General features: G+C 44.6%; 1 protein-coding gene across 2 annotated transcripts in view; it reads right to left on the minus strand.

The window, feature by feature from the left end:
- The window catches only part of Vcl (vinculin), a 99,504-nt gene extending 93,116 nt beyond the window's left edge, over window positions 1–6,388 (minus strand). The window contains exon 1 of one of the 2 annotated variants that reach the window (XM_006984773.4): window positions 6,089–6,388. In XM_006984773.4, the coding sequence (XP_006984835.1) occupies window positions 6,089–6,256 (168 nt within the window). In that variant the 5' untranslated portion in view covers window positions 6,257–6,388. The remainder of the gene's footprint in view (window positions 1–6,088) is intronic. The other variant, XM_006984771.4, reaches the window with a different exon arrangement.
- Between the last annotated feature and the right edge of the window lie 9,332 nt (window positions 6,389–15,720).

Genomic DNA, 15,720 nt, shown 5'->3' on the forward strand with positions numbered 1-15,720 from the left:
TTTTTTTTAAAGAGCAAAGCAGACTTTCCCATCTATCAGCCTAAAGTGAAGACAATGCTACTATTTATCCCAGGACTGGTCCCAGGAACTTATGATATATGGGTAAGGCACATAAAAGTCAAGGCCACAAAAACCTCCCAAAATAAATATTTCATGAGTCTGAGGAACAGTTACAACACATGACCACAGATGCAAAGGGAGATGAAGTATCAGAAGCCCCATTAATAAAACTGACGTGACTGTAATGGTCACATCAAAGACGGACAGCTCGCTGTAAGCCACTTCTGTGAGAGAAGAGAAAGAAAAATGTATATATGCTGCTGTAAGATGGGCAGCCTGGGCCTCTGACTTTTTCACACTGTGTACCAAATCCCATCCTTCTTAGAACTTGTCCTTCCTTTTCATTCCCGATTCCCACCCTTCCCTCCTCTACCTCCTCTCCTTTGCTTTACTAATGCGCTGAACTTGCTTTTTGTGTTTAAAATGGCTTCCATACAATGGACTATTATTTAACAAACAAAAAAGAAGAAGAAAGTTCTGGGACATACTACACTATGGATGAACCTTGAAAAGGACTAAGCCAAGTGAAGGGGAGCCGGACATAAAAGCCACATGCTGTATGATTCCATTTACATGAACTGTCCGGAAGAAGCAAATGCAGGAGCTGGGAGAGTGAAGGCGTCATGGAGGTAAAACTATAAAGGAGAGAGTCCTGCAAGTCGGGGTGTGGTTTCTTTCTGAGTAGTCCAAATTGTTCCAAAAGAGGACAAATAGGAATGTGGTTAAAAGAAACGGTTAAAAGGGAGGAAGATATGATCAAATATACACACATAGGAAGTATAAAGAAAACCATAATTATGTATAGCATATGCTAATAAAAATCTTAAATCATTCTAAAGTTAGATTGTGGCAGCAGTTGTACAACAATATTACAAAAAGCAATTAATTGCACACCTTAAATGGGTGAACTGTAGAGTATGGGAATGGTATCTCAATAATACTGTTCAAAAACATGGTCTTATTTAGGATCCTGGGCAGAGAAGAAGACATAGCCAGGTATGGTAGTGTATATCAGAATCACAACAGCTGGGAGGCAAAGACAGAAAATCACAAGTTCAAGTCCAACCAGGGATACACAGAAGCTCAAAGTCATCTAGAGCTCCACAGTGAATCCTTGTCTCAATCAATAGATTTTTTTTTTTTTAGGTGAACCATGGGAGATTAATAATTCCACAGTTAAAGCACTTGCTGCACAAGTGAGAGATCAATAATTCACCACAGAACCTATATAAATGATAGGTGGGTGTGGCAGCCTGCGTGTAACTTCAGCATTGGAGAGCAAGAGACAGGTCCTCCTCCGAGAAGCATGCTGGCTAGAAACTAGCCCTATCAGTGAGCTCTGGGTTTGAGAGACCCTGCCACAATGAAAAGGTGCAAGGACAACTGAGGATGATTCCCAACATCAGTCTTGGATTTCCAAATGCAAAGCCACATATACCCACACAGTGTAACCACACACATGAAACATGCATACACACACACACATACACACCCAAAATAGTTGAAGAAAAACATCTTTTTAAAATTTCCAGCCAACCTCCTCAAGTTTGGAATAAAAATAACAACTCGGGGACTGGAGAGATGGATCAAGAGTTAAGAGCACTGGCTGCTTTTCTAGAGGACCCAAATTCGAGTCCCAGCACCCACGTGGCAGCTCACAACTGTCAGCAACTCCAGTTCCAGGGAATTTAACTCCCTCACACATATATGCACATAAAATAAAAATAAATAAATCATTTTTAAAAGAGAGAGAGACCTGTGAACAAGCATTAAAACCACACTGTAGCCGGGCAGTTGGAAGTGCACGCCTTTAATCCTAGTGCTCGGGGAGGCAGAGATGGGCGGATCTCTGAGTTCGAGGCCAGCCAGGTCTACAGAGTGAGTTCCAGGACAGCTAGAGCTACACAGAAAGACCCTGTCTCAAAAAATTAAAAAAAAAAAAAAAAAAAAAAAACTCAGTTGCTAAATACACAGTGACCAAGCTACTATGCTTCAGACTACCAGACCTGGGCAAGGTGGCACACATCTTTAATTCCAGTTGGTACTGGAGAGGGAGAGGCAGGCAGACTCCAAATGAGTCCTGCTCCCCCAAGAGCAATTCAAACACCAGCAATGTGGCACCAGTAAAAGGTCCCTCAACCCACAATAACCCAAAGTTCATTCAAATCAAACATGTAATAAATTGGAATTGTTCTGGTCATGACTGACCATGCTGCATGCAGCAACTTCATCATAGTTTTGGTTCTGAACATACAATATGCACATTTTGCACTGTGGCTGACTGAAACACCTCCACTCAGATTCGGAACTACCATTAGTTGTGAACTGCAGTGTTTTTACTGTACACAAAAGGTTTTTTTTGCAATTCTAGAAGTATAATGGCTTAATTACAGAAAGCAAAGACTTCCCATATTTTCTTACCGCCATTCCCAAGTATGTATCAAATTAGTATGTCTTTATAGTATATTCAGATGTTTGTTTTTTTTTTTAAATGCTGTCTACGTTGCTGACAAGTTGTATAAAAAAAGAGAATCATTACATGGAATTTTGGCTTGGAACTAAGACAGGATTTCCAACAATTTCCAAAATGGCCCTTATACATAGTTCTGCCAATTTGTACTACATATTTATGAGAAGCAGAGTTCTCAGAACTGCCGATTATAAAATCACAATATGCATCAACTCTGAAAAACACTGAAGATGCTCTGTATTGCTGAAGTATTGAGTATTCAGCCAAGATTCAATTTTTACATGTAAATAAATAAGCATAAATATCTCATTACTAGGCAAATTTACTTGCATCTTTAATTAATGATAAAATTCTATACCAAAGAAATGTTTTAAAATAAACTTATGATCTTATTAGCAAATGTTTATTTTATATGCCTATTTGATATATCTATTTACCTGAGGTTGAATAAAAATTTCTCAGGCCAAAAAGAATCAAGAGTAGGAAAAGTTTAAGCAGCTCTGTCTTAGACCACGGAAGACATGCCAAGTAGCTGAGGAATGTCCATTTCAGTCAACATACATTTTATTGACCAAAACAAGACTAATGTGGCACACATATGTCAATAATCTGGAATTTCCAAAGAGAAGCATTTTAATAAGAACATAACCTCCCAAAGTAATTTCCGAGAGACACTCTGATCATATGGATTTTGAAACATTTGATCAAAACTTAGTTTCATTATTTTATAGAAACAGCATGGGTTTTGCAAGCTCAGAGTTCTATGATCCAGTTATCATTATTTTTCTACTACTTTTAAAGTTAATTCCTTTTCCATTTCTGGAGCAGCACTTGAAGCCTGGGCCTTAATTTCTTCAAGCCCAAGGAGCCTCCTAATTCATCTCTCCACACAGTTCCTCTTCTTTCAACCCTCTATTTACTGAGCTATCTGTGTGTCAATGCTGAGGGCTGGAACTGGGGAGCAGAAAAAAAACAAAATGTTCCCACTTAGACTGTGTTTTCCAGACAGGAGTTAGTAACTTGAGATATGTACAGAATCCACACATTTCAGAAAAACAGTTGGGCTTAAAGATGGTGGTGCACACCTTTAACCCCAGCACTCAGGAGGCAGAGGCAGGTGGATCTCTGTGAGTTCCAGGACAGCCAGGGCTACACAGAGAAACCCTGTCTCAAAAAACCAAAAAAAAAAAAGAAAAACAGTTGGCATTAAGAATTCAAAACAATGGGTGGGCCCTCTGGCCTCCCTAGAACCCACATGTTATCCTCACACACCAGCCTCATCCTCGTCCCCCTCCCCCTCAATTTGTACATCTTGTGGGATAGGACCTTCTGCTAAACTAGCCATATGCCATGCATGCACTGACTTCAAGTCCAATTTCACTCCAACTTTCTTCCGACCTGCAATCAAGACAATCTACGTACCTTTGTTTGTGACTGTTTATCAGCCCAATCCTTCCCACTTTCTAATTAAACTTCAAATACCTTTGGTAGGTGTTGGGAAGTATGTAACTACATGTAACTCTTTTTCATCTTCTATCTGCCCTTGTTTCTTTTCTATGTCTCATGACTATGGCCATCATAACTACCTATGGAGCTGCTTAAAAATATATATATTACACACACACACACACACACACACACACACACACACACACACACACACCTAACCCCTGAAGAGCTTTCAGTAAGTCTGGGATGGGAACTGGACATCTTTACATCTAAAAAGCCCCAGTGGTGATTCTCACGCACACTCTGAGAGCCATTGATTTATTACAATGTTCTTTATACAACACACATTCAATGCTTATTAATTCATGGCATGGAAGCTCATAAATAACTTTTCTCTAAATAGCCTAACCAGCTATCAACCCCTTGACTACACTAGCTGTGTTCCAAGTGCAACATGTGGTTTTAAGATTCCGCTTCCTCAAGTACTACATGGAGGGACACCATTACCTTGTCTCTTTACATTGTTTCCCATTTGTTGAAAAACCGGAGGCCTGGAAGGCAGCCATGTCAAGACAACACTACATAAGAATGTACTCTGAGTCTGAGACTAAAATGAGTTACAAAGAGAACAAGAACGAGATAGGCACACTGAATGGATACATGCTCCTACTCAACAGTTTCTTACCTATCTGTACAGAACAGGAATTTGGTCTGAGGTCCATCCCTCCTCTTTGCCCTTGCCCCCTCCCCCCCGCCCCCCCCCCCCCCCCCCGCTCCCAGCCCCCGCCCCCAGCTTCCTAGCTACCATTCTCCTGAAATGCTTGACACAGTCCCAGGCCCCTGAAGGCTCAGGAAAGTGTTAAGTGCACTAAAGTCCTGTAATCAGATAAATAACACAAGCCCCACCCGACTGACAGGAACCTATCAACTGCCCCGACACACCACGGACACAGCTCAGTTCGGAAGCACTAGGAACTTTTCCTGAGTTGTTCTCCACGGGCAACAGCGCTCTGAGTCACACCCAGCCTAGAGCAAGTGTGACATGAGCCAGGAGACAGTTAAGGAACTAGTCAGGCTCTCTATCTCTTTTCCCGTATCAGAAGTGGGCTGCACCCCAGTGGTTACAAATGTGGGCTACAAAGATCAGCGGAGGGCCGGTGGCCGGCAGGATAGGGTAGACTGAGAAAGGACGCCCCAGCCTTCCCTCTGGCAGGGGCTGCCGATCCCAGATTCCACAGGCCTCTCACAGCAGCTCCATCTTGCTTCCTGCCAGAAGGAGGGACAGAGGAGGCGGCCCCCCGAAACTGGAAAGGCCCCCAGTGGGAGGAAGCCGTTTGACAGCAGGTAAAGCTGGGTGGAAAGCGTCACAGGAGGAATAAAATGAATGGCTATGGGGTCCGGCAGGAAGAAAAGCAGGACTCCTGGTTATGAATTACTGCATAAAGGTGTTAGAGTGCCGGAGGCGTGAGCGAAATGCCCCGGAGGGAAGGAGGCGGCGGCGGAGACGGGAGGAAGCCAAGTAGCTGGGGGGAAATGTCAGAGAGCAGGAGTCCAGGGGAGGGCTGGGGCAGGTGAGCCTCAGGGGGAGAGAAGTACTAGAAAGGTGAGCGCCCGGGTAAAATAAGAATCCTTTGAAGGGAAGGCAGGGAGTCCGTAGGAGAACCCACCCACAGGCTGGATAGGAGAGGCCTAAAAAGGAGCTGAGAGCAAGGTAGTCAACGCGAGGGACGTGAGCCTGCCCAGGGGAGGGACCGTCAGACAACCTAACAACTATCACTTCTGGGGAGCCCACTTCGGGCACACACACACACACGCCAGGCACTTGACAAATAAAAGCTCGCTGACTCTTCCCAACACAGCCCCAAGGCAGGATTTCTGATGAGTGCCCCCATTTTATAGACGAGGAAACTGAGGCCCCGACAGGCTCGGTGGCTTGCTCAAGGTCACAGCCTAGAGAAATGAGCATTGGAAACCACAGCACCAGCTCTGGGGAGCCCACCCCGCGCAGAGCCACAGGCAAGGCAGCCTACGAATGCAAGCAACGAGGCGGACCGGGACCCTGGGGAGGTCTCCCGGCTGCGCTCCAGTCCCAGGCCCGGCCGCGCTCACCCGGACGAGGTTGCTGACGGCCGCCTGCACGGCGGCCACGGGCGCGGTGAGGTCAGGAATGGCTTTGCCGTCCACCTCGCCTTCCTCGTGCATGATCACCAGGTGCGAGATCTGCTGCGCCACCGGCTCCAGGATGCTCTCGATCGTGCGCGTGTGAAACACCGGCATCGCGGCGGCTAGCGGGGCGGCGAACCGCGGGCGACGGGAAACTGGGATCGGCGGGGCCGGGAGCCGGCAGGGAGAGACTGACTCGGAGCGGCGACTAGAGTCCGGGCTTCCCTCGGCGTAACCAGCCCCACGGGCGCCCCGCCCTCTCACGTCGCCGCGCCCAATGGCCACGCCGCTCAGGCCCCGACTGCGGCTCCGATTGGCCCTCCTTCGAGGAGCCCCGCCCACCAGGGGGGCCGCCCCGCCAAGGTCCCGCCCCGCCCCCATTCCCAAGGGAGGGGCCTGGGATCGGGGCTGCGCCGCAGGGATTGCGACCGGATTCCCGAACCCTCTCGCGGGGCGCTCCTTATAAGGGCATGGTGGGAGCGGAGCGTGCGGCCGCCGCCGGCCGGCCCCGCCCCTCAGGGCCGCCTCCCGCCTCCCGAGTGGCGGAGCTCCGCCCCTCCGCAGGATCACCTCAGCGGGGCGGGATCTCCTCACCTCGGGCAGCGCCGGAGTCTGGGGAGACCCCGCTACCCGCAAGTCTCCCCGCCGCCCGGACACCCAACTTTCCCTTCACGAGAACGCAGTCAAAACCCTCTTCTGCCTCCTCCCCGGAATTCAGGAGAACGTAAAGGATCCAGACACCAAAAATCCACCGAGAAACGGGGGTACCCCTTGATTGACACGGCGGCGGACTCCCAGGGCCCCCCAGACTGTCACAGTCCTTTGGTGTGGGGCACTTTCTAGACCTCTGCGTACGCGGTCACTTGCAAATATATATATTTTCTAAAATAAATGAGAACGCTTTCTTAGAGCTAGAGATCTAATGGAAATTACCTGGTAATCCTTCACTGTGGAGAAATAGAGGTCTACCTCGTTCTGTTTCAGTGGCTGTGGTGGTCCGTCCCTGCAGATCAACTAAGATCTGGTTCTCTTGGTCAAGTGTTTGCCCGGCCTACGCAAAGCCCTAGGTTTGATTCCCAGCACTACATAAAATCAGACGTGATAGCGCGGCCGATATAACCAGCAATAGGGAGGTGGATTAGGTGTTCAAGGTCATCCTCAGCAAGAGAGCAAGTTTGAGGCCAGCCTGGACTATCTGAGACCCTGAGTAGGAGGGGGAGTTGGGGAGGGGTGTGTTCTTTTTTGGATTACGATGAGCATCTGTCTGTAGTTAGAGCAGCACCCCAGAGGTTGGCGTAGGAGGGTCATTTGAGGAAGGAGTTACAGGCCAGTCTGGACAACATGACCAACAGGAACCCCATCTCAAAAAGAAAACAAAAAATAAAGTGAAAATGCAGAATTGTGTGCATTTTACACACAAGTTGATAAATAGGGCCAAATTGCCCAACCCCTTCACCACATTTAAGACATCTGCATGTCTTCCTAACCTCAAATTCTCTTGCCTAAGCTTCCTCTTTCTGAGGGAGAACACTTAACCTTCAAATAAAAGATCCTCAAGTCAAAGAAAACTATTTCTCGGGATCTCACATTTTGCAGAAGACCAAGCCACAAGTTGTCTTGCCCACAGCTTGTCTTTTAAAGCTATTTTTGTCTAGCAGTGTATGCCCCTGTCTCTGCTGTGTCTGTTGCCAGGCCTTGAACTTTCTCTTGAGGCGGGGATGAGTTCAGTTGGTAGAGAGTACTTGTCTACCACACACAAAGCTTTGGGTCAATCCCTAGCATCACATAAACAGGGCATGGTGTGGTAGTGCACACCTATAATCTTAGCACCCAGGAAACACAGAGAATCAGAAGTTCAAGGTCTTCCTCAGCTAGCTTCCAAGTTTGATGCCAGCCTGAGCTACATGAGCCCTGCCTCAAAAACAAAACAGGCCCAGTGGTGGCTTTGATCCTAGCACTCAGGAGGCAGAGGCAGGTGGATCTCTGTGAGTTAGAGGCCAGCCTGGGCTACAGAGTGAGTTCCAGGACAGTCAGGACTGCTTCATAGAGAAACTTTGTCTAGAAAAACCAGGGGAAAAAAAAACCAACCTACCTTAATAAGTAACCTGAGAAACTTGAGAAAGGGTATAAGAACACACAGAGACTCATCCACACTTGAAGAGGCTCTGTCTCCAACTGAAACAAGTCCATTCTGGACAGAAGGGAGCTCATGTCTGCTTGCTTTCTGAGAAGAACTCCCTGGACCATGCAACTTCAGACCTCTGTCTGTGGAGTCTCTAAACTCATTGTGTCTTGCTTATTAATGACCTATCTCCTGGACAGAGGGACAGTGTTGTAGCATATTATTTTAAGGTGTGTTACTTTTGTTTATGCTCTGGAACATTTGTTTAATGATGGAAAGATGTGTTTGATTAAATAAAATTCACCTGTGGTCAGGAGGCTGAGTCAGCAACTAGCTGACAGGAAGTGGCAGGGAGGAGCCAGGTGGAGAAGGGTTTTTAAGGAGCAAGGAGAGGAGGTGAGCTACTTGCTATTCAGCCTCTCTGAAGAGCTGAATTCCACCTTAACCTTTGAATCCTGAGTTCTTTAGAGGGACAGAGGTTTAGTCAAGTTCCCTTCATAGCTTTGCAAGAGTCGGAGGGAACAGAATTCACTCTGCCTACAGCTCTTGGGGCCTCACCGCTGCTGGTAGAGGTGGACATGCTGATTCAGACAGCCATGACCTAAAAGGCAGCAACAATTAAATAAAAGGATAGCTTTGGGGTAACTACAAATCTTCCCAGAACTCAGGGACTCCTGCATTTCACTAACTTAACAATTCTGCTAGCTGCTAGGAAGAATTCAAGGCAGGCATTTACCATTTCCCATAGGCCTCCTTCCTTCAGCCCACAGCAAATGAGTGAACTTCAAGGGTATGAAAACATCTGCTGAGACACACTCAATAATTTACCTGCATTGAATCCGTCCTATGACGTGCTGTGGCATCACTACCATTTAGGAACAGCTACAATTGTGCTTCATCCCTAGACACTGGACCTTAAACAAGGTAGGGCAGATGGCAATGATGACTGGGCCAAACCAGGAAACGGAGGCTGGGCAGGGCCAAGGGACGTGCGAGCCAGCAGATGAAAACCTAACCAAGACAGGTGACAGAAGGCTCAGCTGTCCCATTAGAATTCTTTTCTGTATGACAGACTGGAAGATAAAATTTAAGATAAGGACAGCCAGTACCAGCCTGAAGTGCTTCTGAGTGTGGTTAGGTCACACTGCATGCCCAATAATCATTCTGAGTCACGTAGCTGCTACTGGGTCTGACCATTACTGACTTTTAGCAAGTCAATAGCTCCCCAGAAATACCCTTTCCTTATAGAAGTTCATCAGAACTGATGTAAAAAGGCTGGGGAGATGACCACATGATTAGGATCACTGGCTGCTCTTCAGAGGACCCAGCATCCTCCTGGCAGCTCAGTGTCATCCGTCACTCCAGCTCCAGGGGCTCCAGTACCTACTTCTGCTTTCTGAAGGCACTACATACATGCAAGTAGTACACAGACATACATGCAGACAAAATGCTCATATATGTAAAACAATAAAATAAAAAACCACTAATATAAAAATTTTTGTCAAGTCCTACAACACGCTGTAATGGTTTGAATGACAATGCCCTCCCCATAGGCTCATATATTTGAATAATTAGTCCCCAGTTGGTGGAACTGTTTGGGAAGGTGTCTTAGGGTTTCTACGGCTTCGACAAAACACCATGACCAAAAGGCAAACTGGAGAGGAAGGGTTTTATTTGGCTTACACTTCAGCCTCGCTATTGATCACGGAAGGAAGTCAGGACAGGAATTCAAGCAGGGCAGGATCCCAGAGGCAGGAGCTGATGCAGAGGCCATGGAGGGTGCTGCTTACTGGCTTGCTACCCGCGGCTTGCTCAGCCCACCTTCTTATAGAACCCAAGACCAGCAGCCCAGGGACAGCACCACCCACTATGGGCTGGGCACTAATTGAGAAAATGCCTTAGAGCTGGATCTCACTGAAGCACTTCCGCAATTGAGATGCCTTCCTCTGATGCCTCTAATCTGTGTCAAGTTGATACACAAAGCCACCCAGTACAGAAGGATTAGGGGATGTGGCCTTGTTGGAGAAGGTGTGTCACTGGGGGTGGGCTTTGAGGTTTCAAAAGTCTGTGCTATTCTTCCCAGTTAGTGCTCGATCATGCTCTCCTGTGCTCCTGCATTCTCTCTCCCCCTCCCCCATCACAAACACACACACACACACACACACACACACACACACACACACACACACGCGCGCGCGCGCGCTTGTGGACCAGATGTAAGCTCTGGCTACTGCTCCAGTGCTGTTATGCTCCTCACCATGATAATCATGAATTAACCCTCTGGAACCATGGGCCCCCAAATTAAATGCTTTTTTTTTTATATACATTACTTAGGCCACAGTGTTTTGTCACAGGGGTAGAAAAGTAACTGAGACAGATGGCAAAGGTATTTTCTTTGCATATTGCTCTGTATAAGGAACAGTAATATGTGGATAATAAAACTGTATTTTTCTTTTTAAAAAATTAATTTCTATCTGGGCGGTGGTGGCACACGTCTTTAATCCCAGCACTCAGGAGGCAGAGCCAGGTGGATCTCTGTGAGTTCGAGGCCAGCCTGGTCTACAGAGAGAGATCCAGGACAGGCACCAAAACTACACAGAGAAACCCTGTCTTGAAAAAAAAGACAAAAAAATTAATTTCTGTTGCATTTATTTATGTATGTGTATGGTGGAAGAACTGATACATAAATTTCTTCTTGCCACAGCACACATTTGAAAGTCAGAGAGCAGCCTGCGAAAGTCAGTTCTCTCCTTTCCCATGTGGATCCCAGGGACTGAACTCAGGTCACAAGCTTTGGGGAAAGGTGCCTTTCCCGGCTCAGTCATCTTGCGTGCCAGTATACACTTTTTCTATGAACTCTACTGCTCCCCCCAACACGTTGCTGATGGAATACTTACACACAGTTCAATGTATTCCTTTATTCTACATATTTCCTGCAAGCCTGCAGGAAAATTCAGAGGCTTGAATATGTATTATTCTTACCTGTAACATATCCCTGCCTCCAATTTTGTTATACAAATTACTCATTACTGGCCATATTAACTTCCTAAGATACCACCTTCCGAAGTCCTTCACTCCCCTTCATTTCCATCAGTGTCCGTGGCTGTTCTCCCCACATTCACGTGCACCCTCTAACATCTTTCTTGATACTTAATACATGCTATCACCAGTGCCTGGCAGAGTCTGGGCCCAGATCAGCCTTGCTACCTCTGCTTCCCAAACGAGACATAATACAGATAGGTTTAACAACACAAAGGACAGAAATTCAGACTCATTGGTGTCCAAACTGCAAGCCCAGCTTCACAGTCTAACCAAGGTACAGATCTCATAAGCGGCTTTTCTTCTCTCTGAAGTAAAAATGAGACAATGCACAACCCTCATAGACTGTACAGTGAAATAATTTACAAAAAGTGTCCAGGAGGGCAGAGAATGTTTCTCAGTTGGCAGAGAGCTTACCTACCATACATGACTTCCTGACCCAGAGTACCACATAAATCAAGTATGGTGGCCCATGCCTGTAATCCCAGAACTCTGGAGATGGCAGTAGGAGGATTAGAAGTTCAAAGTCATCTTCTACAGCATAGTGAGTTCAAGGCCAGCCTGGGCTACATGAGACCCTGTCTAAAAACAAACAATAAAGGGTCCAGAAAAAAATTCAGGAAAAGAGAGCTGTTATTATTATTACTGGAGCAATCACAAAGAAGCATATTCACAGAATCCAAAAATTCCTGGTAGAGTTTTACTTTAAGAGTTTTGTCCTGACTTTTCCACCTAAAGTTTTATATATATATATATATTGTGAATTATGGTAGGCAAAATTCTAAGATATCTTCCATCCCCAAGAATAAAGCAGAATTTTCCCTTGCTAGTCCGAGAGACTATATGTTGCTCAAATTCCAGGTAGGAGATCACCATCCACCTCTGGATAAGAATCTGCAGGGCAGCGGAATGAATAATGTTTGGTTAAGCTGGCCTGAGAGCACATTCCAGAATGAGCAAGTCTGAAGGAGGGCCATATTCCAGGTCAGTGCTTAAGTTAGTCAGACTCAAGTGAATGTTCATGCAACTCCAAGATAAAGATGTGAAAGTAGATTTCCACAAGATTATAACTTTCAGATGTCAAGGACTGTGTTGCAGCTGCTCCTAATTATGGCTAGCTCAACTTACCCTTGACTGTATAATTTGTCTAAAGACCACTAATGATAGGGAACATTGTAAGATACGTTAAATTTTATCATTTTTAAGTTATAAATAATTAGGAAAGTTTTTGGTGGCAACAATTATATTCCATACTGCTCTATAGCACAGAAAATCTTTTCTTTGAAGTCCATAGCAATTCTGAGGTATGTGGAAAACAGGAAGTGTAACTCTTGTATGCATGTTGAGAAATTGAGACATAGTAACTATCAACTGTGAATACAGTTTGTGAAAATTCTGGTCAAGACTAGAGTTCTATATTTAGCCAAGACATTCAGTTTCTCTCTGAGTTTTTATACTTAGCTTGTGATTAGATTTTGTACTGTTATATGTCAACTATGTGTCTAAGACTTTAGATGCTTCCAATATAATACTCCAATATAGTTTGTACACAAATGAGTCAACATACAAGTTCTCACACACACACACACACACACACACACACACACACACACACACACACACGCATACATGCTGACTGCATTTCCCACCTTACCTCAGATAAACCTCCTTTTTCTATCTAGACCACCCCACGTTGCCACATATCCCCACACAGTGGCTTGGTTAGTAACTCTTCTTTCCTCTCCCCAATGCTAACACATACAGTAAGCCCAGCCCTCCATCCCCACCCCAAACCACAAACTTCCTCTATCACTTTGAAAAAAACAATGTGGCTTTTTCTTTTCTTGACCATTTTTTTTAATTCTATGTGCATTTAAGTCATTTTCAATCTTATACATGTGACAATTGTCATACCTTTTAATTGTACTTCAGTCTTATTTTTTAAGATTTATTTTTATTATTGTATGTATGTATCTATGTGTACCTGTGTGTGGCTTTGTGCGTATGAGTGACCATGTCATTCAGAAGAGGCAGTTAGATCCCCTGGAGCTGAAGTTACAGGAGGTTCTGAGCTGCTGGACTTGGGTGTTGGGAATCAAACTGTTGTCTTCTGAAAGAGTACATGCTCTTACCTCTGAGTAATTTCCCTAGGCTCTGCACTGCAGTCTTGTGTATTGCATGAGAAAACTATAAAGAAGGCTATTAACATCATGTAAAAATCCAATTCCTAGACATTTTTGTATATTCTCTTTTAATCCTTTTTCTGTTCATATGTATGTGTATGCTCAAATTTTCATCTCATATATTTTTTCACTGGGATGATTTATATACCATAAAATCTAACCCTTAAAAGTATAATGTTCAGTTTCCATTCCTGATGTCTTCATCTTAATGTTGCTGGAGAGCTTCTCTCCAGGTTCCCCAAGCCCCGCAGTCCCACAATCCACTTATAAAATAATCACTCAGACGCTTATATCACTTATAAACTGTATGGCCGTGGCAGGCTTCTTGTTAACTGTTCTTTTATCTTAAATTAACCCATTTCTATAAATCTATACCTTGCCACGTGGCTCGTGGCTTACCAGAGTCTTCACATGCTGCTTGTCCTGGCGGCGGCTGTCCCAGGCGCCTCCCCTCGCCCCGCCTCGTAGGCATGACAGTTGCCAGAGTCTCAATGGGGGTTGGAACTTCCAGAACCAAGCTGGAATGGCTACCCACTACATCTTAACATCACTATATCAAGAACATATGTCCATAATATTGAATAGTTTTTAAAATATTGTATTTTTAGACAGGGTCTCATGTAAACCAGGTTGGCCACAACATCAGTTTATAGTTGAGGATGATCTTGAACTTAACTTCTGCTTCTACCTCTCAAGTGCTGGAATTACAGGAATGCACCAACATAATTAACTCAAAAACTTGAATTATATATATTATATATGTGTATATATAAAAGATTGATTATACATATAACATTCAAAGTATATAAAAATAATTTATATTCCTACAGTTGGACATTTGGATCGTCTCTAGTTTTTACTATTCCAAATAATACTCTTAAAAATATTTGTAAATTGGATGGGAGAGATGGCTTAGTGGTTAAGAGCACTGGCTGCTCTTGCAGAAAACCTGGGTTCAATTACCAGCACCCACTGGTGGCTCACAACTATCTGTAAATCCATTTCCAGGAGATCTGATGCCCTTTTCTGACTTTCACATGAATCAGGCACACATGTGGTACACAAACATACATACATATACATATACATATACATATACATATACATATACATATACGTATATGTATGTAGGCAAAATACTCATACACATTAAAACATTTTAATTATAAGATTTATTGTTTAAAGGCTTTAAAGGGTTATTTAACACATTATTATTGTGAAAAAGACAAACTGTGTTGGCTGTCTACTCAGTATAAATTCTCTCTTTGATCTTTATCTTATGGAATCCAATATTGTTTAGAGGTATATTAGTTATCTACTTCTGAGTATAAATCAGTCCTAAACAAGAATCCTTTACAGCTGTCATGGCTTCTGTAGTTCAGGAATTTGCAAGTGGATTGACTGGCTTGTTCTCAGAGCCTGTCATGAGATTGCAGTAAGATATACCTGTCCACAGCAGGGGTTGTCACCAAAGACAGGAACACAGCTCCACACCACACCAGCAACTCCTGGGCTCCTTTCAGAGAACTCCACCTAGGCAAAACAGATTTGTGGCTTTGACAGAAAAAATCATTTCAGAGCAAGGCAAATACAAAGCAAAATCTACAAAGTGAGTTCCAGGACAGCCAAAGCTACACAGAAAAACCCTGTCTTGAAAAACCAATAAATGAATGAATGAATAAATAAATACATACATACATACGTACATACATACATACATAGGGGTGCTCCAAGAGAGCAAAACACATCTAATAGGACAGTGTGGACTTCTTTAGGAGTCGCAGTAAGGTTTCCTTACAGTGGGTATATATGGAGTTTTGGGAGGCCCTCTAGTTACATCTGGAACAGCTGATAATAAAGCATTCCTTTCTTTCTAAAAGATTTTTTAAATTATGTATATGTGTGTTTGTCTATGTGAGGGTAACCCCAAGCAGGTGCATGCAGGTGTTCTTGGCAGCTGGATAGCTTCAGATCCCCTGTAACTAGAGTTATAGGTGGTTGTGAGCCTCCTGCTGTGGGTAAGTAGAGCCCAGGTCGTCTGCAAGAGTAATAAGAGCTATTGAGCCAGCAGGGCAGTGGTGGTGGACGCTTTTAATCCCAGCACTCAGGAGGCAGAGGCAGGCAGATCTCTGTGAGTTCAAGGCCAGCCTGGGCTACAGAGTGAGTTCCAGGAAAGGCACAAAGATACACAGAGAAACCCTGTCTCGAAAAACCAAAAAAAAAAAAAAAAAAAA

Source organism: Peromyscus maniculatus, chromosome 9 (assembly GCF_049852395.1).
Source record: "Peromyscus maniculatus bairdii isolate BWxNUB_F1_BW_parent chromosome 9, HU_Pman_BW_mat_3.1, whole genome shotgun sequence".
In the NCBI taxonomy this organism is placed as follows: Eukaryota; Metazoa; Chordata; class Mammalia; order Rodentia; family Cricetidae; genus Peromyscus; species Peromyscus maniculatus.